At 41.9% G+C, this 25111-nt stretch overlaps 1 protein-coding gene across 4 annotated transcripts in view; it reads right to left on the bottom strand.

Annotated features, from left to right (window-relative positions):
* Positions 1 to 25111, bottom strand: part of AKAP12 (A-kinase anchoring protein 12) — a 123126-nt gene that overhangs the window by 8427 nt on the left and 89588 nt on the right. For 3 of the 4 annotated variants that reach the window (XM_075924435.2, XM_075924436.2, XM_075924438.2), the window contains one exon: positions 1981 to 8161. In XM_075924435.2, coding sequence (XP_075780550.2) covers positions 1989 to 8161 — 6173 coding nt within the window. In that variant the 3' untranslated portion in view covers positions 1981 to 1988. Of the gene's footprint in view, positions 1 to 1980; positions 8162 to 11924; positions 11971 to 25111 lie in introns of those variants that run through there. The other variant, XM_089777294.1, reaches the window with a different exon arrangement.

The raw sequence follows: 25111 nt of genomic DNA, 5'->3' as shown, positions 1-25111 counted from the left end.
TTGGGTGCCTGGACCCGCGGTGCCCTAGGCAACTGCCTAGTTTGCCTAGGTCCATGGGCCACCCCTGTCTGGTTAATAGCCATTGATGGAACTATCCTCCATGAATTTAAATCTAGGTTTTTTTTTAACCTTGTTAAAGTCTTGGTCTTCACAATATCCTCTGGCATGGAGTTCTACAGGTTACCTATGCATTGTGTGTATGATACCTCTATCATATCCCTGCTTAGCCCAGTCTCTTCACATATGAAAGTCGTTCCATATACTTAATCATTTTTGTTGCCCTTCTCTGTACCTTTTAAAACTCTAAAAGCTTTTTTTTTCCCCCCACCAGAACTGCATGCAGCATCAAGTTGTGGATATATTATGGCTATATATAGGAGCACAATGAATCTTTTCCTTTTCTTATTACCTTTTCATACTGTGTCTTATTATCTAACCCTTTTTCAAATGGCTCCTAATGTTTTTTTTCCATTACAGTTGAAAATTGAAAGGATGTTTCCCGATAAATGTCTATCACGTCTCCTAGATCTCCTTCTTGAGTGCTAACAGCTAATTTAGATCCTATCATTTTGTACACATAGTTTGGATGTTTTTCCATGTACATTACTTTGCTTTTATCAAAACTAAATTCCACTTGCCAATTTTTTATCCAGTCACCCAATTTTTGTGAGATCCCTTTGTAACTCTTTAAACTCTGCTTTGGACTCTGCTTTTATGTAATTTTGTACCTTCCACAATTTTTTGCCATCTCAGTGATTACCCCTTTTTCCAGATCAGTTATGAATATGTTGAAGAGCATGGACTCGGTTTAAAACACTCCATTCTGACTATTAACTTCTACCTTTTGTTTTCTTTTAACCAGTTTCTGATCAATGAGAGGACTTTCTCTTATCCCATCACTGCTTACTCTAGGTAAAAGACTTTGGGGGAGAGACCCTGTCTAAGGCTTTCTGAAAGTTCGAGTACAGTAAAACTCCAATGGTCCAGCATCTGATGGTCCGGCACCATCAGGAACCCGGAAGTGCTCTGGGCAGCCGGACCATTGGAGCTGCTCTTCCCCCAGCTTCCCTGATTCAGCTGCTGCTTAAACTGACCAGCCGCTGAATCGGCGTAGGCAGGGGCAGAGCAGCTGGAGTGCTGCCGGGTAGGTCCCGTAGCGCTGCCCCTCGGGGCTGCGGGACCAACCCGGCAGCTCCCCAGCTGTCCTCGATTCAGCTGCTGCTGAAACTGACCAGCGGCTGACTCCAGGAAGCCCAAGGCAGAGCTGCTCTGCCCTGGCTTCCTGGAATCAGCCCTTGATCACTTTCAGCAGCAGCTGACTTGGGGACACCTGGAGCAGAGCAGCTGGGGTGCTGCCGGGTTGGTCTCGCAGAGCCAAGGGTTGGCGCTACCGGACCAACCCGGCAGCATTCCAGCTGCTCTGCTGCAGGCGTCCCCGATTCAGCTGCTGCTGAAACTGACCAGCAGCAGCTGAATCAGGGTCGCCTGGGGCAGAACTGGACTATCGGAAGGGGGGGGGGGACTATGACGGGTCTGGGGTGGCATCCCCCCCCCACCCCAGACCCCTCATAGCCCCTCCCCCCCAATAGTCTGGCATATCTGATAATCCGGCACCCTCTGGGTCCTAAAGGTGCCGGATTATCAGAAGTTTACTGTACACTGTATCCACTGGCCCACCCTAGTTCAAAGAATTCTAATAGATTGATGAGGCATAATCTCTTTTCAAAAAGCAGTGTTGACTCTTCCCCAAAAGATTAAGTTCATTTATGTGTCTGGTAATTCTGAAGTTTCAACCAATATGGGTCTAAGTGTCTGAAGTTTGGAAAAAGAATTTAAATATTTTGACTGTGGTACGGAATCCTGAGGCGGGTCTTTGATGCATGCAAAAAGCATGACACAGTAGCAAATCAATAAAATAGTGAGAAAAGGAAAAGATTCTGAATAATACTGCCAAAAATTAACTAATAAAATGCTACTTACATTAGGCCTCAAGATTTGGTGAGCTCGGTCTTTGATTGTGGACTCTCACAAGAGGTGTATTCTTGATAATTTACATCTTCTCTATGTGTCTTCATGTCTTCCACTGGCTGGCTATGTTCATCTTCCTTCCTTTCTATGTGTATCTGCTGAACCATGCATTTCTCTTGGGTTTTCACAGTCAGCCCTGCGGCTTCTTCCTTTAGCTTTGGTTGGTCATTTGTTGTTGTCTCTTTAGATTTAGATAAGTCTTCTGAAACGGTCATATACATTGCTGATTTTTGAGCCCCTAAACTTTCACTTGAAAGATCTTCAGGAACCGGCACAATTTTTCCTGAATCCTGAATTTCTCCCTCTTTTGACATACCAGAAATTAATGGCACATCTTCTGTTTGTTGTACAGTAGCCTGTTTCTCTGCAGACTGTGTTAAAATAGGTTTGATTATACTTGGTTGCTGGAACTCTCGTTCTTTATCCTCTATTGTGTCTCCACCTTTTACAAGAAGCTGCTGATCCGCCTGTATGCTATCCTGAACTCCATATATATTTATATCTTTTTGGCTTCCATCTGTTGATTCCATCTGCTTCTGTGACACAGCAGCTGGCTCTTCTGTATTTTCGAGTTTGTCAACGGCAGTCTGAATTATCTTTAATACAATTTTTGTACTCTGTGATTCTATGGTGACAGACTGAACAACATCTTTTTCAAATTCTATGTGGGTTAGACTTGGGCTTTTTTTATCTTGAGAAACTATTTTATCGTGTGTTGTGGAGCTTGTTGCTGTCTCAGTCTTTCCATCCACTGTTGTGATGCTCATCTCTGATACCGACACTGTTTCTTCACTCCTACTGACTGTAGCCCCAAATTCTGAATGAGCAATGGTAGTTCCTTGGACTAGTTCAGAGGACAGTTTCTCAGGCACAGCTTCTAAAGTTTCAGCTGGGGTTTCCATAGGTGCCACAGTTTCTGCAACAATTTGTTCTTCAACTGCTGCAGCTGTAATCAGCTGTACGGATGCTTTTTGAGCCTCAGAGCTTTCAATGCTAGGAATGGGTGAACCAGTAGCTTCCAGCTGCACAGCTAAAATCTCTTGCTGCATGGGAGTCGAATAAAGTTTATCACCACTTGCAACTTCCAATTTTCCAGATTCAAGCAGCAAATCTTTTTCTATTTCCCTCATTAGCTCAGACTTGATTTCCTCTCTCTGACTGCAACTTGAATTTGTTGCAGTCAGCAGAAGTGTTTGCTTTGCTTCCATGGCCTCCTCTTCACCTCCCTTTCCATGCACAGGCAGTTCCTTAGGACACATGTCGCTCTGCACAGAGGCCTCATTTACAACTGCCAGCTGTAAATTACATGGGGCATCTTCTACATCATTCTGCATGGGGGCCTCAGATGCAACCGCTTCAGTGCTTTCTGATTCAACGGTAAGCACAGCACCTTCTGCCTCTCTTGTCACAGGGGACTCAATCACCACGCTCTGCATGGCATCTCCAGTTACAACTGCCTCTTTGCATTTGGATTCTAAGGAAAACAAGGCACCTTCCACCTCACTCTGCATAGAGATCTCACTGCCCTCACTCTTCATGCTGGTTTCTATTGCAGTTATTTCTTTGCATTTAGATCCTATGTTAAGTACAGACTCATCCTCATTCGGCACTGTAGCCTTAGTGGCAATTTCTTCCATGTCAGTCTGCATTGTAGCCTCAGTAGCAATTGTGCTTGTGCATTTTGCTTTCAAGAGAGGTACGGTATCTCGCACCTCGCTTTGCATGGGGGCCTCAGTTGCAAGTGTTTTTGTGCATTCTTGTTCTACAGTCTGCACAGCATCTTCCACCCCACGCTGTTCAGAGGCCTCAGCCAGGTCACACTGCATTGGAGCCTCAGGTGAAACTATTTCAGTGCAGTCTGATTCTAAGGTAAGCACGACATCTTTCACCACCTCCTTCACAGGAGCCTTGATCACCTCACTCTGCATCACTCCTTCAAGAACAGTTCCTTCCACTTCACTCTGCTTGGTGGCCTCAGTCACTTCACTCTGTGCCATGACCTTTATGCCCTTTGATTCTTCATTAAACATAGCATCTTGCCCCTCTCTTTGTGTAGAGGCCTCAGTTACACAATTCTGCACAGGAGCTTCCAATGAAAGTACTTCAGTGCATTCTGATTCTAAGGTAAACACGGCATCTTCCACCTCTTTCTTCACAGGAATCTCACTTGCAAGAGCTTCTGGGTAAGTTGGTTCTAAGGCCTCCTTGGCATCTTCCCCTTCACTCTGTACTGGGATGTCCGTCCCCTCAGGCCAACAGTGGGACTCAGCTGCAACTGCTTCTCTACATTTTGATTCCAACGTGAGCATGGCATTTTCTGTCTCACTTTGAATAGGGGTTTCAGTTACATCACTCTGCAAAGGGGCTTCTGTTACAGTTACTTGCATGCATTTTGATTGTAAGCTAGGCACCATGTCCACCGCTTGCTTAAATTCCTGGGAAAACTCAAGCTTTGCATCATGTATTTCAATTACAGATCCATCCAGTTCTGGAGAACCTTCATCTATGATTTCACCTGGAGTTATTTCTATTAACTTTACTTCAGCCTCTTCAGTTGAGATTTCTTGTGGTTCTTCTACTGATACATACTCAGCTTTCACTTCAGGCCCTGCCTTGGTAGTTACTGCGACACTACTGTAAAATTCCTCCTCTTTCAATTTATATTTCTCTGGAATTCCTTCTACTTTAGTAAGTGTTTCTTCATGTCTTTCTACAAATGATTGTTCGGTTTCTTGTAACTGACTTCTATCTGCCAATCTATCCAGACTTTTAGCTTCTCCTGTGTGTTCCTTCATCACAGCATACTTTTCACCCATCTCTGACATTTCCTGTGGAACACTTTCATGAGCTTCATTTCTGCCTTGAACACTTCCTACAGTTACCATGTGTTGAATGTCAGTCTCTTCAGGTTCCTCTTTCTTTAAGGACTGTTTAGCCAACACAGTTTCTTGACACATGTTTTTAACTTCATTAGCTTCATCTTTCTTTTCAGATCCAATTTTCTGTACTGATTGAGTAAGGACTCCTGTCACAGTTCTTTTGCTTATCTGTGCTTCATCTGACAGCTTCACTCTTTCTACAACTTCCTCAAGAATTTCCTGTGTTTGTTTATTTAATTCTTCTAAATTTTGTTCAGTCCCTTCCATCTCCTGCACAGGTGTAACTTCTTCCGTAGTGTTTGGGGATTCCGTTAACCGTGACACTGCAGAAACCATCTCAGTCGTCTCCTCTGCAACAGACATCTCTATTGCTCCTTCACCACAGGAAACTTCTGTTGCCTCTTCTAGTGCTGTCAATGCTTCTGAAGTTAACTCCAGTTCACTTACTATAGTATCATCACTAACATCCTTACTCAACTCTGGCAAAGTTTTAGTAACCACCACTTTCTCTTCTACAGCAACTTCAGTTTTAAATATCTGTTCAGTTGGTTGTTGTTCATCTTTTTCCTGTTCAATGGACTCGGTCACCGTAGCAGATATCCAAGATGGTGATCTTTCTTCTATACTAGTTACTGCTCTCTCCCCTTCTACAACAGTCACAGTAACTGCATGAACCAGTCCTTCATTAGATTGCTCAATAATTAAGGTATCTTCTAATTTTTCAGCTCTCTTTTCATCTAAAGTTCCTTCCCTTATTTCCTCAGCTTGTGTTGCTTGTTGGGCTTCAATTTTTTCTTGTTCAGCTGCTTCATACTCAGATAAAGGAACAACAGCTGGAACATCGGAGTCTTCTTCATTGGTTTCTGTCATTTCTTCTCCAGCTTCCTCAACACAAGCTTGTTCTGGCTTCCCATCAGACTTTTTCTTCCGACGACCAGGTATTAATTTTTTAAATGAAACCCATGTTTCTTCTTTTCCAGGTTCACCATCTGAAGTAGAATGTTCTATGCTGGAAACTAACACAGATTCTTCAGTTCTCTCTTCCATTTTGGTTTTGGATTTTCTTCTTGGAGTGACTAGCCTTTTAAATGATTCCCAGGTTGAAACACCCTCTCCTTCAGATGGACTTCCAGCTTGTTCTGGTGAGGAACTTCCTTGTCCTTGATCACTTTCTTGGGAACTAGTTAGGATAGGGTCTGGTGCAGTTTCATTGCTTTGTCCAATGTCATCTATTTTTTGACCTTCTTGAGCAAGCCTCTGTCCTACTTCCTCATCAGAAGAGGATGATTTCCTAGCTCTTTTCTTGGAGGAGCCTACACAAATTAAGGCTTCCCATGATACAGAAGTATCAACCTTTCGTTTTGGCTCTTCTGTGCTTTTTTCTAGCTTCTGCTCCTCACCATTTACTTTAGTTTCTTCTTGATTTTCAGAGACTGCACTTTCAGTAGAAGACAAGGTAGCACTCTTTGCCTTATCAATTTCTTCTTCTTTGTCACTTTCAGAAGGCCTTCTGACACGTTTCTTAGGAGTCACCATCTTTTTAAACGATGCCCAAGGAGTAACACACTCTCTTTTCCTCTCTACATCTGAAGTTACTCCTTCTTCTGTTTCAGTGAGCTGTGTTACATCTATGGCTTTATCCACCGAAGGAGGCTCTGTTGATTCTTCAGGTGAAGAGGCAGAGCTCTCTGCTTTTTGTTCTTCTGGACTTTCTGGGGAATCAGCTAAATGTTGAATTTGTTCTGCTTGTTCCCCTGGCTTAGTTTCTTCTCTCTTTCCTTTATGCTTCTTTCCAGAAAGTTTCTTTAAACCAGTACCAGTAAAAAGTTTCTTTAAGGGGCTGCCTTGCACTTTGGCTCTTTCTTGTGAGGACAACAGTTCAACCTCATTTGTGATACCTTCTGGAGGTTTACATGCAGCTGCATCTTCAGGGCTTGGTTCTATTTGCTTGACATGATCGTCCACTATTATCTCTACTGTTTCTTTGGCCTTCAACTGTTCAATTCTTTGTATCTCACCATCTCCTTCAACTGATTGCTCAGAAGCTGAAGACAACATCTGTTCTCTCTCATTTGTTTTAACTTCTATAGTGCTAACATGAACTTCTACCTCTGTCTCTATCTTTTCATCAAAGATTTCACTTGCTAGTGGAGCTATTGGTTCAGACTTCTCAATTTTTTCACCAAACACTTCTATTGCCACTGGAACAACAGTTTCAAACCCTTCTTTGGATTTTCCTTTAGATTCTTCTAATTCTGCTAGTTCAGATTTCTCTTCAAAGTGTATTTCATTTTTTTCTTCTGGGGATATTTTACCTTCTTTCACTGGTTTTGATATTTCTTCAGGGGAAAGATCTCCTTTTTCTTCACAGAGTATTTCAGATTCCTTGTTTACACTTTCAATGGTCTGTTGTGGAAGTGGCTGTTCAGAAGGAATACTTTCTTCCTTCAAACTTGCTTCTGCTAGGATCTCTACTGGGATCTCTGTCACTTTCCCTTCTTGCTCCTCCTTTTCTCTCTCAGTTTTCTCCTCACTTGTTTCTAATGGGATCTCTGCAACATCTTTTTCTTGCTCTTGTTTTCCCCTCTCAGAAGTCTGCTGCTCATCCTCTTTAGTCTTCCTAAAACTTGTCTTTTTCCTAAACCCAGCCCAACCCTGAGTAAAGAATTTTCTTAGTGGTGATGCAGTTTCATTAACTAATGCATTTGTTGGAGACTCGGGTGACTTGCTAGGTTCTTTTCTTCCTTCTGCCTCTTCATTTCCTTCAGCTTCCTCACTAGGGCTTTCTGCTGCCTTTTCAGGAGGAGATTCATCTTTCCCTTCCTCACTGATTGGTTCTTCTTCTTCAGTCTTTTCTGCAGAGAGAATCACTTCACTTGGTGTCGCTTCCTCTACCTTTTCTAGCTCAACTTCTTTATGATCTCCTGCTCCATTTGCTGCCATTTCTGCTTCCTCTTTTTTTACGGTCAGTAGCTGAACCGGTTCAGACTTTTCTGTCTTATCTTTTTTAACAGTAAACTTGAATCCAACAAATTTAAAAACCTTTTTAAATCCAACATCATTAGCCTGAGACTCACTGGGTTGTTCTAGCTCTTCTACATTGTCTTCTTCTGATTGCAATTGTTCATTAGCTTCTTGAACATCCTTCTGTACATCTTCCACACCATCCTTATCAGTTGATTCTGGTGGCATGGCTTCCATATTTTCAGGTAGCTCTTCTTTTACAATCACATCTGTAGGTTCTCTTTGTCCAACTATAAAAAAGTAAAAATCAGAAACAAATTAGATTTGCTGCAATCTTCATTCACAGCTTAATTTACGAATTTAAATCACTCAAATAAGGTATTTCAACTTTTAATGCATATACTAATTTAGATCTTAATGTGACATAGTTCAATATTATGGTGGCAATTCCAAGGTCTGCTAATACAGGCTTTATCAGCAGTTCTTATAAACTTAGCTTCCCCCTCATTTGTAAGTGGTAAAGAAAATCATGTCTGGACTTGTTGCTTGACAGAAAGCTCATTCAGAACATTCTAGGCTCACTCTTTTTCTGTGCAAGTGAAGTTCAAGACTATAAAACAGGTTAGGTTTTATGTGGGTAACAGCTGTTCACTTCAGAAATGCTACTACTACTGAGGATAGCATTAGCAATTTTTTTTCTGAAGCAGACGTTCAACCTCCTTCCCAGTTAGAAGAGCACAGCATCAAGAATGAAAGATTGCAGTGGACAACATGCTGCCGGAAGGGGAATATTTTCTTATGGCTCCATCTGAATATAATACAACATGACATGGTCCATGGCCGAGCCTAAAACAGAATGCAAGTATTCTCACCACCAGTTGTCCTCTGCTTCAGCCACAAGCCAGACATTTCTGCACTGTTTATTAAGACTTTAAAAAATTAAGCATTTTTTCAAATGGCAGTGCATATAGTTCCATGCCTTTACACATCTTCAACAACAAATATGATCATAATCACCAATCCTGCAAACTCACCCTGAGATCTTATAGTCTTTCATTTTTCCACATATCACCAGTATTGAAATGTTCGACAGCTAAATTCCTCCCCAGTAAAACAGCTGGTAAAATTAGTGAGGTTGTAGGTGTAAAAAGGAGTATAGTTTGGCTTGCACAGTGATGATGATGCATGAGAAGGCAAGAACCCAATTTTAATCTCAGTTCTTAGCAGCTTTATCTCTAGCACCATCCTGGGTGCTCCTGTGACTTTTACTCCCGTTAGACATAGCACTGTCCCAGTAAAGTCAGAGGACACCTGTGATTTCAAAAATCCAGTAGTCTCAGGAGGGAAGGAAAAAAGAACAAGTATACTCCATCCGGTCTATATTAGGCACTCTTTGTTATGAATGTCCACTGGTGCAGCCATGCTGGTTTTAGTATTGGGAGGAGGCCAGTCTCTGTTCCCTTCCACTCTTATGTTTATATGCACAGGAGAGGACAGAAGAACACAAGCCCCAAGGAATCTATTTTTCCTTCCTGTCTCTCTGCACAGATATGGTAGTCTGCATGCAGAATGCAGAGCCTTCTACTCTTACTCCCCAGCACTGCCACAAACAAAATCACAATGTAGCCCTAAAAAACTAAAAATTGTTTGTTTTTCTGTTCTACAAGAGATTTTCCAAAACCTTACTTCAAAAAGAAAATTTTCAGTTAAGATTTTCAAACATTTAACTTTCTACTTACAGTGCACCTTTCTGCACCACATGCTGACATGTGCTTCACTCAGTGTATCAATCTGAGCCCTTCGTACTTCTCTACAGCTCCTCAAAAGGGACAAATCTCTTACAGCTTTCATGCTAAGAGCATTTGGCCTCTAGGTGGAGATAGTTTAGCTTATGGATTAAATCAGGGGTGGGGAACCTCAGGCCCACAGGCTGGATGAGGCCTCCCGAGGCTCAGGAATGCCTGCTGCATTGGGGAGCCCGATCTGGCACGCTAGCCCCCCTACTCATCCACAGGACTGGAGCATACAAAATCTACTAGCCTAGACTATGGTGTGTGAGGGGAATGTGAGGAGTGACTTTTTCCTTCTCAGCCAGGGGCTTCTCACTTTTGTGCGGCCCTGACTGATTTTTTCTATGGGCCAGCGACCTCCAACCCAAAAAAGGTTCCCCACCCCTGCCTTAGATAGTATACAATCAGAATTCTAATAGGCAGTGTAGTTTTTCTGGGTGGAGTGCCAGGGTTATTTATTTACACTATACATTATGATTGATTGGCAAAACATGCCATTGACTGTGTCTTTATTAGTATATTGCCAGTAGGTAGCAACAACTCGAGAGACATCAGTTGGAGACTTAAATGCAGCATATGCATGGTAACGTTTAGACCATGGCTGCTCATTTAGACTACAGGGAACAGTCGAAAGCAGAGCTTTCGAAAGTGAAAGTAATTAAGGCATGACTTTTTTGGCAAACTGCCCCCTTTGTCAAAAAGCTGCCCTTCCTCAAAAAAGGAGGTTTATGCAGCTTTTCGACAAGGGGGGAGGAGGGGTTGTCAGAAAAAAGCCAGTCTTACTTTCACTTTCGAAATTTTTGCATATCTTCTTTCGACCTTTCCCTGTAGTCTAGATGAGCCATAAGAGTATAATACTACCTAAGTGCCAGGCAGTTAAGTTAGCAAGAAAGCTAAAATGAAACTTTTTCCTTTCTAGAAAAATGTAACTGAGAAAACTCAAGAGACTCCAACACTCACTCAGAAGAAATGAATGTCGGAATGCACTGTGTTCCACTTACAACTACTATGACAGTTAAAATGATTAAATTCCACATAATCAACATAAGACCTCATTCTGACCCTGGTGTTGCTAAATGCCAACAATATCAACTTACTGCTATTTGGTTTTGAAGAAATACAATCCCACAGAACAAGTTGCAAACAACACATTTAAACCCTTGTCCTCCAGCAGAACACAATGCTGATAGAACCTTGCACCTGTAAAGTGCAATTGGCTTCACTGGGGCAGGAGACTCACAAAGGAGTGAGTACCTGTCTGCATTCAATAATTGTAGAATCAGAGTTATATTTTATAAAATCCACTCATCTTCCCACAGGGGCTTACAGTTTAACACATATCTGAGAAGGATCACTGAATTTTGAAAGTGAACTAGCCTAGAATTTTTCATATTAGTAGTAGCAGGTTGACATTTGCATTTATTAAGGTAGTTCTGAAATAACTTATGAGGTTAACAGTGAAATTACTATGCAAGAGACAATAAAAGGAAGCAAATGTGTTATAGTTGTGTACTCAAATAAATATAAGTCATTGGCAAAGAAAAATTAAAGCAAAAATAGAGGTAGTTACATGGAATTCTTTTTGGACTTTTATTTTCGGAATGCACTATATATTTTTGTTTTAACTTATTTCATGACTACAGCAGGGCTGCCAATTTTGGTTGGGACTATTAGGTGGCTAAATGATTTTAGGAAGATAAGGCTGCAGTGGGTCCCCTAACAATACTAGACTCTCTGCAGGAAGTATTCCTGGAGGTTTCATCACATGACAATCTGTATCTCCTGGAGTGTCCAGGACTATACTTGAGGGAAAAACATTCAAAACCTGGCAATAAGACCTTACGTTATCTCCACAGTTTACTGTAAACATTACCTATAGCACTAGGCTACAGAAAAAATAATAAAATAAAAACAGATAAACCTGCAACCCTAGAAGATCATATTAAGTAAGTCAACAATGTGAGTATTGAATCATGGCTAAACTGGTGGCCCAAGTAAAATGTTCTATTATTAGGGAGACCCATGGGATTTGGGAGAAATGAAGAACATTCTTTACCTTTAGAGAAGATTTACAGGTAAATTATAGTAATAAATCTTCACTCCTACATCATTGCTTCTAGCATTTGACTACTAGGAATTCTGTCAGCTGGGATTCTAAAACTAGTAACTGCCTGGAAGTGGCAGTTATAGAAATCTTCAGGGGATAGCCAAGTTAGTCTGTAACAGGAAAAACTTAAACAATCAACAAATAGTCTAGTAGTACCTGAAAGACTAACAAAACATGTAGATGGCATCATGAGCTTTCGTGGGCATAACCCACTTCTTCAGATGACCAGAGAATTGGAAGTCCAAATCCAAGAATAAATAAGGGGGAGGGGAGGAGAGAAGAACGAGTAGATAAGCTTCAGAGGGACAGCAGGAAAGACTTAAAACACAACAAATAGTCAGCACCTAAAAGACTAAATAATTACGAGAGGCTGATAAGAACCATAAGTTTGCACTTGGAAAGGAAGATGACCAACACCAGATTCTACACAGACATTGAGAACCATTAGCATATTCATTGTTTGGTTGGTTGATAATGTGCGAGCCATTGATATCACAAAAACATACAACACTTTAATCTTCCGGGACACTCATTAATGGATCTCCAGGTCGCTGTTTTGTTTCAGACCAATTCCACAAACCAAATACACAGAGAAGGACTGAAACTTAACTTCATTCACAAGTTTAATTCTCAGGCAAATGGTATGAATCCTGATATCGGATGGATCACACATTATCAACCAACCAACCAACCAACCAAGGTGCTAATGGTCTTTCCTGTTACAGAATACTCAACTATCCCTCTGACTGGTTTCATTTGGAGACAAGAAAGGTAGTAGTGACTGTACTCTCTTACCTGTTGCAGTTAAAAGTAACTCAGTTTCTCTTTTCCCACCTTCAATCTCCACTTCAGAGTGATAACCACCCTCCCCCTCATTTTGCTTTTATTTTCCAACTTTAAATAATCATCTTTTCCAATCACCTCCTTTAAAAAATAAATTCAAATCCTGAAGATAGCTTAATTTCTCCCCTCTTAAAGCAAATTTCAGTTTGCTGAACTTGATAAGAAAGGTAATTCTTCTGTCTCTTGACACGACTGTCAGAAAATCAAGAGGAAAACTGCTAAGTCTCATAGTTGTCCCAGAATATCACTCAAGCTTGGAGACATAGCAGAAGAGCTGGGACTGCCTTTAAACCCTGGACATATTGTCAGTAGCATATCTCTTCCACAGCATGTCTCAGATAGATATCAGCCCAACAATGCCTACCGTCTCACCCCATTTCTATACCATCAGCTACATACTTCTATGGCTCCAGCAGGGTGAAAGAAAGAAAAGTGTTGAAAAACAGTTGTTAGAAGTTTGACACACACACAATAAATCAGTCCTTAAGTCGTAACATTTCCTTGAGGTTAGCATGCTGCTGCACTGGCATCAAATGGGACCAAAGCTGTTTAAATCACTCCTGATGCAGGGGCTGCATGCTGAAGATCTGTTAGAGAGGGAAGAGAAGTTTTGAAGAAAAAAATACCAGACACTACTGCTCTGTGAACTATCCCTATTCATCAGAGGTAGATGATACATTTAAGTACAATGGGGCTATCTATGTGATGCAGCCAGCATACTGTTATTAGGAAATTAATGGGGCTAACATTTCTATTAGACTTTTATCCCTGAACCCTGGTAGGCACCCATCATCTTTCAGATCAGCATTTGGCTAAAAAAGATTGGGCCTAGCACCCGAAAAAGTTTTTCTGTTCCTTCTTCTTTATAGTAACCGGAAGATGGGGCAGGAGGAGAAAACACTGTTGCTCTATGCACCAACCAGTAGATCGTGAGCTACCAGTAGATCTCAGGGGCTCTAAAAGTAGCTCATGAGCCCTCTCTGAACTGCGCGCCTGCGCAGTACATTTACATTAGATTTCCTCATTTGAGGAGCAGCTACTCACTGAGCAACAACACAGGTGAGTATCTGCGAGGAATGGTGGGAGCTGGGAGGTCGGGAGGGCTGAAACACCCCAGCTATCTGACTATGGCTTTCACAGCTGAAGCGAGGTGCAGCCTCCCTGGGCTGAGCGCAGGGCAGCCAGGCTGGAGGGAAGAGAAGCAGCTGCCCGGCCAGCTGGCCATGGCGCTCAGCCAGGGTGCACCATGCTCCATGTGGGCTGGCGCAGAGGAGAAGCTGCCTGGCCTGCTGGCTGTGGCGTTCAGCCCACAGGAGGCTGAACCGCGCTCCAGCTGATTGGGCAGCTTCCCGTCTGCGCCTGCCCACGTGGAGCTTGGTGGCAACCCTGGCTGAGCACCATGGCCAGCTGGCTGGGCAGCCACTTTTCTTCGCTCCAGCCCAGCTGCCTTGCGGTCAGTCCGGAAGGAGCGCGGGACGGAGGCTTCCCTCCGTGTCTGGTGTAGGGAACTCCCTGCCCCCAGCCTTGTTCCCTCTCCTCTGCCCCAAACTTGTCCCCCGGCCTGCTGGCCCCCCGTTTCCTCTCCCTTGCCTCCCCGACCCCGCTGCAGAAACCTGCCCCCCCCCCCCAGAAACTTGTCCCCCGGCACCCTGCCCCCCCTGCAGAAACCAGATCCTTCTGGCACCCTGTCTCCTACTACAGAAACCTGCCCCCCTGCTCCCCTCTGCAGAAACCTGTCCTGGCACTTTGCCCCCTCTCCCCTGCCCCCACTGGCACCCTGTTCCCTGCTCCAGAACCCACTAGCACTCCTCCCCAGTACTGTGTCCCCAAATGACTTTTCTATTGGTCAGTGACCCCTGACTCAAGGCAGGTTCCCTGCCATCCTCATAAATAAAGACAATGCAGAAACTTTTTGTGTTTAACATAGTATTCTATTTAAAAATGAAGCCTGGCCAACAAACCTCCAATTGGGGCCAATCCCCCATATGGCCACAACCACTCCTGCATTCCCCCTTCCCCAGACCCTATATCTGAGCCTATCAAACACTGGAATCCCCTGCCCTCAGCCCCTCACATACTCCAACCCAAATTCCTGCACCCTCACATCAGCAAGCCTGTGGCTTGCTTAGTATCCCAACACTGCCCAGCCTGGAGCCCCCTCCCGGAGCCAGTGTCCCCTTCTCCACCTCCTCCTGCATCCAGATTTCCTCCCAGAGCTTGCACCTCTCACCCCTTCCCACACCCAAATCCCTCATTCCCACCCCAGAGCCTACACATCCTGTCTCAACACAGCGAGGGTCCAGAGTTTTTCAGGATTCTGGAGATATCCCAGAAAAACTCTTCTGCATCCAGGGTTGCGTTTGTTCTTCCACTTTTTTAGTGGAAGAGCAAATAGGCCCTATATTCCTCTTTCCACAAGGAATAAGGTGGCTTCCAAAAGAAGGGTTTTTTTTCCTGACATTTGGTCCAGTGTAGACAGGCCAAATGTTGGAAAAACCTCTTCCTACAGAAGAATAAAAAAAAAAATAAGCAGCAGTATAGGGATTGGGAATAGCAAGTGATGGAGAGGAGGAGAATAGAGAGGGTGGGGCTTCAAGGAAGGGGTGGGGTGGTAGCTCTTGGCTTGGTCTGTCATTTAAAAAGTGAACTTGGGTGTAAAAAGGTTGGAGACCACTGCTCTATGCCTTCCTTATCCGATAATGTGGATAAGTGATAGATATATGGGAGTCACAGTGGAGTTGTCATCCTCATTTCACAACTAAACTTTCATTTAAAAAACCTCCTTACTCACACACTCAGCTTCCAAAGGACAACCCTTTCAAGGAACAATGGATTTTTCAAGCCTTGGAAACAGATGTTATTGTCTAAATGGAAGGAGAAGGATCTTGGGACTATTTTATGGCATTGTTTCTTCTAAGTAGTAGTGTTCTAAGGACAGGACTATGGTACTGTTGTGCTGCTATAACACTTCAGTGAAGAATCTACTATTCTCCGTCTGCAAAGTTAATTTACCTCTGCAAGACTGGAGTTGACAACATCTGTCATGGGGGGAGCTTATGTTGATATAACGGCATTGCTCAAGGGGATGGATTTTTCCTGATCAATATAGTTGTAATACAGATTTATCTGATAGAAGTTGGACCATAACAGTATTGGGTTTTTACTAAACCATTCTCACCTGCTGCTTATTATCTTAAAGAACAAGTCTAGTGTTCTCCAGCCAGAAACCAGCATATCCTTAAATTACTGATTTTAAATCTCTGCTGTACTAAAAACACAGATATCCAATTGGTTGAATGTTATAACCACAACAATTAAATATGTAATTTCATTAGTTTCTACAGATTCACCTGAAATCATATATATTTCCTAAATATTATTACTCTGCCAGATTGCACTATTAAATATATTGTCTTGTTCAGGGAACCCTAATGCTAATTCAAACTAACAAGTTTAAATGTCACCTGGTTTAGAAGTAGAATACCTACAAATATATTGGCTTTACTGGGGAAGAAAGAAAATATGCTGTAACCCTAACCCTGCAAGTGTTCCCTCTAACTTTTTCTGTCAACATGCAGAATGAATTTTGTTATGTATGTTATCGTGGTACCATGTAGATATGCACCACCAGTAGAAACCAAAAACCTAGACATAAGTTACTCCAGCCACAACACAAGTCAGGCATTTCAGAACTTTCAGAACTCACTACTCAATTAAATAAGTGTAAGCATAAAAATTATGAAAGGCACAGACCAATTAAAAACCTAAAATAACACACTTTGACAGAAGTAAAAGAAGCAACATCACCACAAGTATATGCTGGGTTGGGAGATGAGTGTGGCTTTGTCTACACTTAGGGTGCGTCTAGACTGGCAAGATTTTGCACAAAAGCAGCCGCTTTAGCGCAAAAACTCACCAGCTGTCTACACTGGCCGCTTGAATTTGCGCAAGAACACTGACTTTGTAATGTACAAAATCAGTGCTTCTTGCGCGCATACTTTCACACTCCCACTTGGGAAAAAGCCCTCTTGAGCAAGAATACTTGCTCAAGAGGGCCAGTGTAGACAGGGAAGAAGAACTGTTTTGCACAAAAAAGCCTCAATGGCTAAAATGGCAATCGGGGCTTTCTTGCGGAAAATCGCATCTAGACTGGCCATGGATGCTTTTGTGCAAAAGCACTTTTTGCGCAAAAGCATATGTGCCAATCTAGACACGCTTTTGCGGAAACACTTTTAACGGAAAAACTTTTCCGTTAAAAGTATTTCCGCAAAATCATGCTAGTCTAGACGCAGCCTTACAGTTTAAAGTACGGCTGGGTTTTAAACTGAAAATGTGTCCACAGCATGAGTGCTAGGTGAGAGCTCTCCCAGCGCTCTATGTAAACCACCTTTGCAAGGTGCAGGGGAGGTATTTTTCACACCCGAGCCAGAAAGTTAGTGCTGTAAAGTGGGTGTAGACTTGGCAAGAGTGTACATGTGTGAATGACAGAGATATACATGATATGAGAGAGTGGCAGATATGTTAAGTTTCCCCTTGAAACATGCTGAGCATATTCAGATGAAGGAGCAGCTGCTACGAAGTTACCTCCACTTCATCCAAGCCCTGTCATGTCCTCCCCAGCATGGAGATTAGGGATGTGAATGGTTAACTGGTTAAATGCAGGGGCAGAACAGCCTCCCACCTAATGCTCCAGACCAGTTGGAGCAACCTCCGTCGGCAGTGGGCCCGGCCCGCCATGGGCAGGGATGCTCCAGATCCCCTGCCCACCCCGTTTTAACTGATTAAATCATAATTTTACATCCCTAAATGGGGTACAGAGGTGGGGAAACACCCTGACATCAACACCCCCCTCTGTTGTCTCCACTATCCTGTATAGCAAGCAGAAGGCTCTGATGGTGTATGTGTGGGGGGAGACAGTTCCATGGCAGGGGGTAGGAGAAGCATGGCAGCAGTAGAAAGGGCAGCTAAAATGCCAGCACTTGATAGCCTCTTGGCCAAATCAGTCAGGCAGGATCACCTGTCAGAGGCTCCAGGATCTACCAGGCGATTCTGGTTGGTGACCACTGAGCTAGAGAATTGCTGAGATGTTGTGTTGAGGATGGGGCCAGCCTTCTTTGCTGTTGTCTCTTGAGGGCACAGAGGTGAGTACCACCTACACAAGACTGGTCAATGATTTGCATTTCCTGCCTAACAAGTTAAATCAAGTCATCTAAAATACAGATGATTAACTAGACACACTAAATGTTTACCAGATAGGTAGTGCATTCAGCATCCAAAGCATCCTAGGCTAGATTCCTCACTGAAAACAATCCCCTCTAGTTTAAGCTGTGGACCAAACCTCTCTTGTATGGTCTTAACTTTGCATTGATCATTGGAACTCAAACAACTTTGAGCAAAAACTTGGATGAAAACCAAGAGTGACTCTGTCCTTATGAAACTGTATAGACGACCTGGTATGAGGACCTGAATCTCTTCTGCCCTTCCATTTGATGTAATGTAATGGCAGCCAGAAAGGCAGTCAAGTTGTATAGATAACAAGTCTCTAAGGACAAAACAAGAGACCCAACAACCAATGGTGGGATGCCAAGAAGAAGAGAGCCCCTCAGTGGGGAGAAAATACATACATGGGGCCCTTCAGGAATCTTGCAACAGAAAGGTGAGAAAAAAGGGTCGATTGAGAGGTGATGTATAGATATTGTTGCTTGTGGATCTTTATGGAACTGTTGGAAAGTCCAGATTATTTCAGTCCTGAAATATAGTCCAATACTGCTAAAATAGGTGATGTTAAGGGATAAATCTGGTACAGAGATGTCCACATAATAAATATTTATTTAGCTTTATCTGGTTGAAAGTTTCCTGCCGTACAGCAGAACGTTCTGAACCTTGGCTAAACAGTTTTTCTTTTGGTGAAATCAAGCTGAGTGGGTGCAAGACCATTGTTCTGCAAAGCCACTAGGGAAATAAGGGGTTGAATTGAAAAATTCATCACATCAGAGTACCAGGACTGACTGACCCATATTAGGGATATTGATAATCATCAGTCCTGCATCTTACCTCCATTTCCTCAACACCACTGGTTGGTATCACAGGAATCACTGGAAAGGCATACATCAACACCAGTATCCAGGGATGGTGTAGACTTACCTATCACCGGAAAGGTCTTTTGAGGCATATAGCCTTTGGAAAAATGAAGTAATGTGATTGGTGTGTATCATTTTTCTAGATGCTAGGGATAGTAACTTGAACCTGGGCTCATCTTTAGGTGTTCCTCTCAGAGATCAATACCTGTAGCATGTTGTGATAGACAGGGCCTTATAGGTGGATGTGGCCCAGGCACTGAGTGGAATCACAGCAATTTTGGATACTAATGGTAACTGATTTGGATTAATTGTAGCTTTGAGCCTGAGGAGGCCTTCACTGATTATTCATCCTAGATTAATTTCAGCTGTGCTTCCCCCACATTCTATTTGGAGAAAGATAGATGGTAATTGGAACACTGACCCATGGTATCTCCAAGACAAAGAAAGCACCAGGTATGCCCATCACAGCATCACAAGAAGGACAAATACCGGTTGAAGCTTTCTAGTCCAGCACCCTCAGGACTGACTAGTGCCAAGCCAGATAATTTGCCAAACCATGGGAGGTAAATATTGTCTAGCATCATTACCAACACTTCCACTGCTTACTGGGTTCTTACAAGACATTTAGGAGGCAAATTTGAGCTAAACAACAGCACAGAACACAGAACCAGAACTGGTGGCTGTAAACAAACTTTTTGGGACCACAGGAAACTTGGCCATGCCTAGTTAATTAATTAAATAGGCTTTTATGTCCCCAGTGGAAATGTAATACAGCACCGTGTTAAACAAACTACTAAAAAAAAAACCAACAGGGAAAGCAGCATTTTTCTTTTTACAGTAAAGTGACAAAGGTGTATTAAGTGATAGAAATGTAGCCATGTTAGTCTGGTGTAGCTGAAACAAAATACAGGACTATGAAGCACTTTAAAGACTAACAAGATGGTTTATTAGATGATGAGCTTTCATGGGCCAGACCCACTTCCTCAGATCAAATAGCCATTTCAACCAGAAAGGACACTGTCTCAATGACCTAATCACATGCATCCTACTTCAGAAGACATTCAAATCTGTACTTGAAAGGGAATCCTCTGAACTGGCATTCATGCTAAAATTCGACACTCTCCGCAGGGGGCTGAACAAAGACCCCAACTACCTTACCCATTACAAAGATAGCTTCCCCAATTATCACCTCTAATACCATTAACTCACAGACATCTCCCCTTCCCCACCTCTAATATCATTAACTCACAGGCATTTACCTTCCTTTCCTCCCTCCCCCTGCATTCCCCCCCTGTTCTGAAATGTGATTTGTCCTTTTCATATGTGTTCATTTTTTTAAATTGTATCCTTTGGTATATAGGGTTGTGACTCTTTTCTTCCACTATTTTATCTGAGGAAGTGGGTCTGGCGCACGAAAGCTCATCATCTAATAAACCATCTTGTTAGTCTTTAAAGTGCTACATAGTCCTGTATTTTGTTAAAGGTGTATTAAGTCATTGTTCACTTGTAAACTTTTGAAAGAACCATAATGTTTTGTTCAGAGCTATGAACATTTCAGAGTTCTGAACAATCTCCATTCCCAAGGTGTTCATAATGCTGAGGTTCTACTGTAGATCAAAGTTATTTTGATATTTAAATTTAATGAAAAGTTGTTGAATGGTACTTGCTTTGTTTTCGCATATTTATGTCCTGTTATAATGCAGTAACAAAAATTAACATCGTATATATCCCTGTAACTAAAAAACCCACCAAATAAGAAAAGTCTTATGGAATGCAAATGAAGAATTTTGACACAAAAGAGCTTCATTTCAAAGCAAGTTGTCACTGGAGAGAAGATTAAATACTCAAAATGCATGGCTTCCCTCTCCACCATGAGAAGAAAAGCCCATGGAAAAGCTCACATGGTAGTGACACTATCAGCTTGTCTTCTGTAAGAAGCCGAAGCTTCTCTTGGGACTAGGAACAGCCTGATGTGGTGTGATTTTTGTTTTAAGTGACTTTTTATTGAAAAAGTCCAGTTTCTGCGGGTGGCAAGGCAGACTGGAAAGACTAGGGGGCTACTGTCTGTGATTCCATCATAAGAAGGGATAGTGACGCCGGACCTCCCATTTGTTACAGGCTTGGTGGAATCTAATTATAGAACATTTACAAGGTTGGGATGTCTGCCCTGTTTTCCAAATGTCTGCACTGAGGTAATTTTTCAGCTGCTACTTCCTACCTCAACATTTGAGCTCTTCCCTGCCAAAGCAGAAGCAAAGTAATTATTAGTGCATACAAAAATGCCACATTGTTTATAAGGAGCTCAGTTTCAAAACACACATTTCCATATGAAAAACTTTGCCAGCATACTTCACGTTATGTCCTTTTCCTCCAATTGAAGAATTGAAGCACCAGACAATTACCACATTATTGAAAAGAACAGCAGATGGCAGTACATCAGCATTTTTACAGATAACACTATAGTATGTCAGGCATATATGTCTCTGTCTCTTGAAGTTAATGGTATACAAAAATAAGTAATATCAAGTTTAAAGTAGGGATATAATAGTTCTGGCTCACGATGGCTCCAGGAGCTCAGACTCACACTAGATAGGCACTGCTGCCACCCCACGCTGCCGCCTCTGTATCAGAGGCAGCAGCATAGGGTGACAGGCAGCTGGTCCGTGAGGGAAGCTGGTTTTTAAACTGGCTCCCCTTATGGACCACCTCCCACATGGCACCCCTGCACTGCTGCCTCTGATACAGTGCGAAGTAGCAGGGGGCTCCTCAAGAGTGAAGCACTGGCTGCTAGCCCTGCCCCCAGGGACTAAAGAATAGTCGACTAACCAATAAAAATTCTTGAGGTTACTCGACTATTCAATTAACCGATACTTTAAACTAGGGATATTAAATATCATTAATGGTTTGTCAAATTACATTAGCCCTAAGTTAATATCCTTCAGCTCTGTTTCTTTGGGGTGAGGGAACATTCTTTAACAATCTGAAATGAGGTGAAATCCTCCCCCCCTTCCCCCCCGAAATCAATGAGACGAAATCAATTATTTTACCAGACCAGACTCTTGATATTGTGCAAGAGGCAAAACAAAGAAAGGATGAGAACGTGCATTCCCTTGCTGTGTAGATCTAACTGTAATACTGAGAGTACACAAAGGAAAAAAAAGATCCAAGTCCAGTGGCAACAAGACAAGTATCGCCCTTCATTAGATATTTAGATGAATGTAATAATTCTGCCACAGGGCACATAAGCTAAATTTTCAAAACTGCCTAAGTCATACTTTCAAAAGTGACTTGTGTCTAAATCCCTTTGGAAGAAACTGCATCTGTGAATATTTGGAATACAAATTCACCAACCAACCTAAAAATACACCTACAAGATCCCAACTAATGAGCTAGATCCACATTTAATAGCAAAATGCCACCTGTTTACTCGACAACTGGCATCACTAATGGTAACTGTATTGAGTAAAAATTTCTTCCTTTTCATAGACTAAACAACCTCATCTAACTCAAAAAGTCTACACTCCAATAAAACCCTGGCCCTCATGGCATTTTAAGTAATCAAAAGAAAAGTTCAAACAGTAAGTTGCAAGGGCGGAGTAGGGATAAAACCCTTCTAAAAGAATCTGGGCTTATTCTCTCTTTGGGAATGTAAGTCTTTTGTAGACTTTGGTGCATTCCACAAGCAAAAGCATTACTGAGAATTACAGGTAAGAAGTACTTAGCAATAGTCTGAATGCAACTCTCTAACCTCCCCTCTCAATTTCCACATCTAAACAATGGAAAATTCATGATTAATTCATTTTTCTAAAACTGAAGTCAGCTGCTTCACAAGCTGAGAGGACAAACAAATTATGAACGCCCTCCTTTCACTCATTCTTTGCCCTAGAAATCATAACAATAGTTACGTGATTTCCATAAAACTATAGTTAAACAGGAAGCTTGTCTCAAAGTATGAGTGGGATTTCCCAAGGGAAAAAGCTCTTGAAATATGTGGTATATCAAATATTTTAAAAATTATCAGCAAAATGCATTGAGGGTGGAGAATCTGGGACAACAGACAAGTTACTAATATTGCCAATAGCTTTTCCATTATAAAAATCTCAATTTCAGGTGGCAAACAGCAAAAAAATTGTGGGGGGACGGGAGAGACCGAGAGAGAGACGGTCTTTCCTCCCCTTTCAGCAGAATCCCCTCTGAGTATTCCTCCCTATTCCAGCCCCCCATGCAGTCTCCAAAAGTGCTTTCTTACCCTCCATGGCCTTGCTTACACTGCAAAATTTTACACTACTTGAACCAAGTTAGCAAACATGAAACTGAATATGATTTGTCCTTATCTACCCTGACTACTAAGTTATATGCGGCATTGCATCAGCTAACTCAGTTCTTCACAGCCATGTTCTATGCCGGTAACATTTTGTAGTGCAGATATGGCCCAAAGAGATTAAAAACCCACCGCTAGCCCAAGTCAACTAAGTTCATGGAGCTCAGGCTGTGTGGTGTTGAAAAAAAATTAAAAAACAAAACCAAAAAGGCTTGATAGCATGGTGGGATGACATCTGAGCTTTCGGACCTTACAAAGCTGGAATCTGAGCCCAATCTTTGCAACAGTTTTAGCCTGGCAGCCTGATCCATGCAAACCTAACTCAGTGAACCTGTATCCAAAGGGGTGAGAAAGCCTCACACTCACTCCATCAACCTCCCTGACCTGGAAGCAAAATGCTTGTTCTTTCTTCAACTGAAACCTTGCCTCTCTCTTTAATGATTTGCAGATCAAAGGACTGGGGCATGTTGGGAATGCAGATTTTGGTAGCAGAGGTGCCAAAGACAGGAAGGGCAGCAGGAACAGGACTAAATTTAGGGCTGACTCCAGGTAGGCAAAAATCTTAATAGCTAGAAATTGTCCCTCAAGGCACAAGTCCTTCTAATGGCTCTCCTTAATTAAGTGTTGAGCCCCTAAGAATTAACCACGGAGTGCCCCCCCCCCCAAAAAAAAAAAAAAAAAAAAACCACACAGTTTTGGCCAGTTTTTAGTATTCTTAGAACCCAAATATACAGTTCAATTTCCAATCAGTTTAATAAGACTCAGTTGCTGAGTCTGACAGATGCATATAAAGCCATGGTAGCCACTGCCCACATGTGGCTATTTGACCAGTTGAGTGTGGCTAGTTCACTAGCCACTAGCTCCAGAACTGGTTGGACACCACAGATATAAAGCAATGCCTTTATGAACAGCAGTACTGCATGGCAATCACTCTGTATTTACTTTTTTAGTGCTATCAGTATATAAGCTATGATACAGAATGCTAAGGCACAGAATCCATTAATTAGTTAATATGTTAAATGCTTTGAAGATAAAAAGCTATATATTTATTATGAAAACTACAGACAAGAATTAATAACATACCTAACTATTTATTGGACTTTGTAGTAAGATTTTTTTTTTAAATTTGTTAAAGTAACTTTATAGTAGCTTTCAAAGAAATTTGGATTACATATGTAATTCTCATTTCAATAATTCATTAAATAAAAGTTAGAAGGAAACGAGGACTGCAGAAAAGGGTACATTCAAATAACTTACTTTTGTTAAAAAATAAAAATAAAAAAAGGATACAAGTCATATATTTAGGATGAAGGCTGAAACGGTCTTTACAGTGCACCACTCCATGCGCCTCACATGCACAATATGTTGGGAGTGACAAGAACATAACATGGGTAATCTCACACAATCCATCAGCTCAGTACTTATTTTGGAGCATTTACTGTTCCAGTTTCAGCTCCTAACTGCTGCTGCAACTAAATCAAATTGTATTTTTAATTCAATATGTAGTTTGTACTCTAGAGCTCAGTAGTATTTTATGCAGAAGGAAATAATATTAACACAATATTAAGATGTCCATACATATTTCAGTCATTTTCTCACTAAAATCCAATGAATAACCTGGTGAATGAATGGCGAATGAATAACCTTTTTTTGCATTTATCTTCTATTAAGTTGGCAGCTACTGTTCACAGCTTTTCTTAACTTCTCCCACCTCTCCCTTCCCTTTAAGGGTGAGAATGCATTCCATTTCTAGTAGTTGGATGGGGAAAAAAAGGCAACACTTAAATCTGTAGCATTTCATGTTCTTGCAGTCAACCATGTCAACATCTGGAGCTGGTTGAGTTCCCCCCTAGGATTTGTAGCATAGCCCTGGATTTTTTCCATAAATTCCCTAAATTCTGAATCCATCAGATATATGTCATACACACCCTATACCCCTGTTCTATATACTCCACCAGGCACTGAAAGACTCCAAAGAGGGATTTTTCATTTTAAGTTTATTAAATGTTTAAATACTAAGGGCCAGATTCTGTTCTTGGTCATATTGTAATTATTGGGGTTATATGAGTGTAAGTGAAAGTCTCTGGCTTTATACCTAT

Source organism: Pelodiscus sinensis, chromosome 3 (assembly GCF_052426305.1).
Source record: "Pelodiscus sinensis isolate ZL-2025 chromosome 3, ASM5242630v1, whole genome shotgun sequence".
NCBI classification, from domain to species: Eukaryota; Metazoa; Chordata; order Testudines; family Trionychidae; genus Pelodiscus; species Pelodiscus sinensis.
Note: the sequence above shows the minus strand (reverse complement) of the source record. Positions and strands in the feature narration are given on the sequence as shown.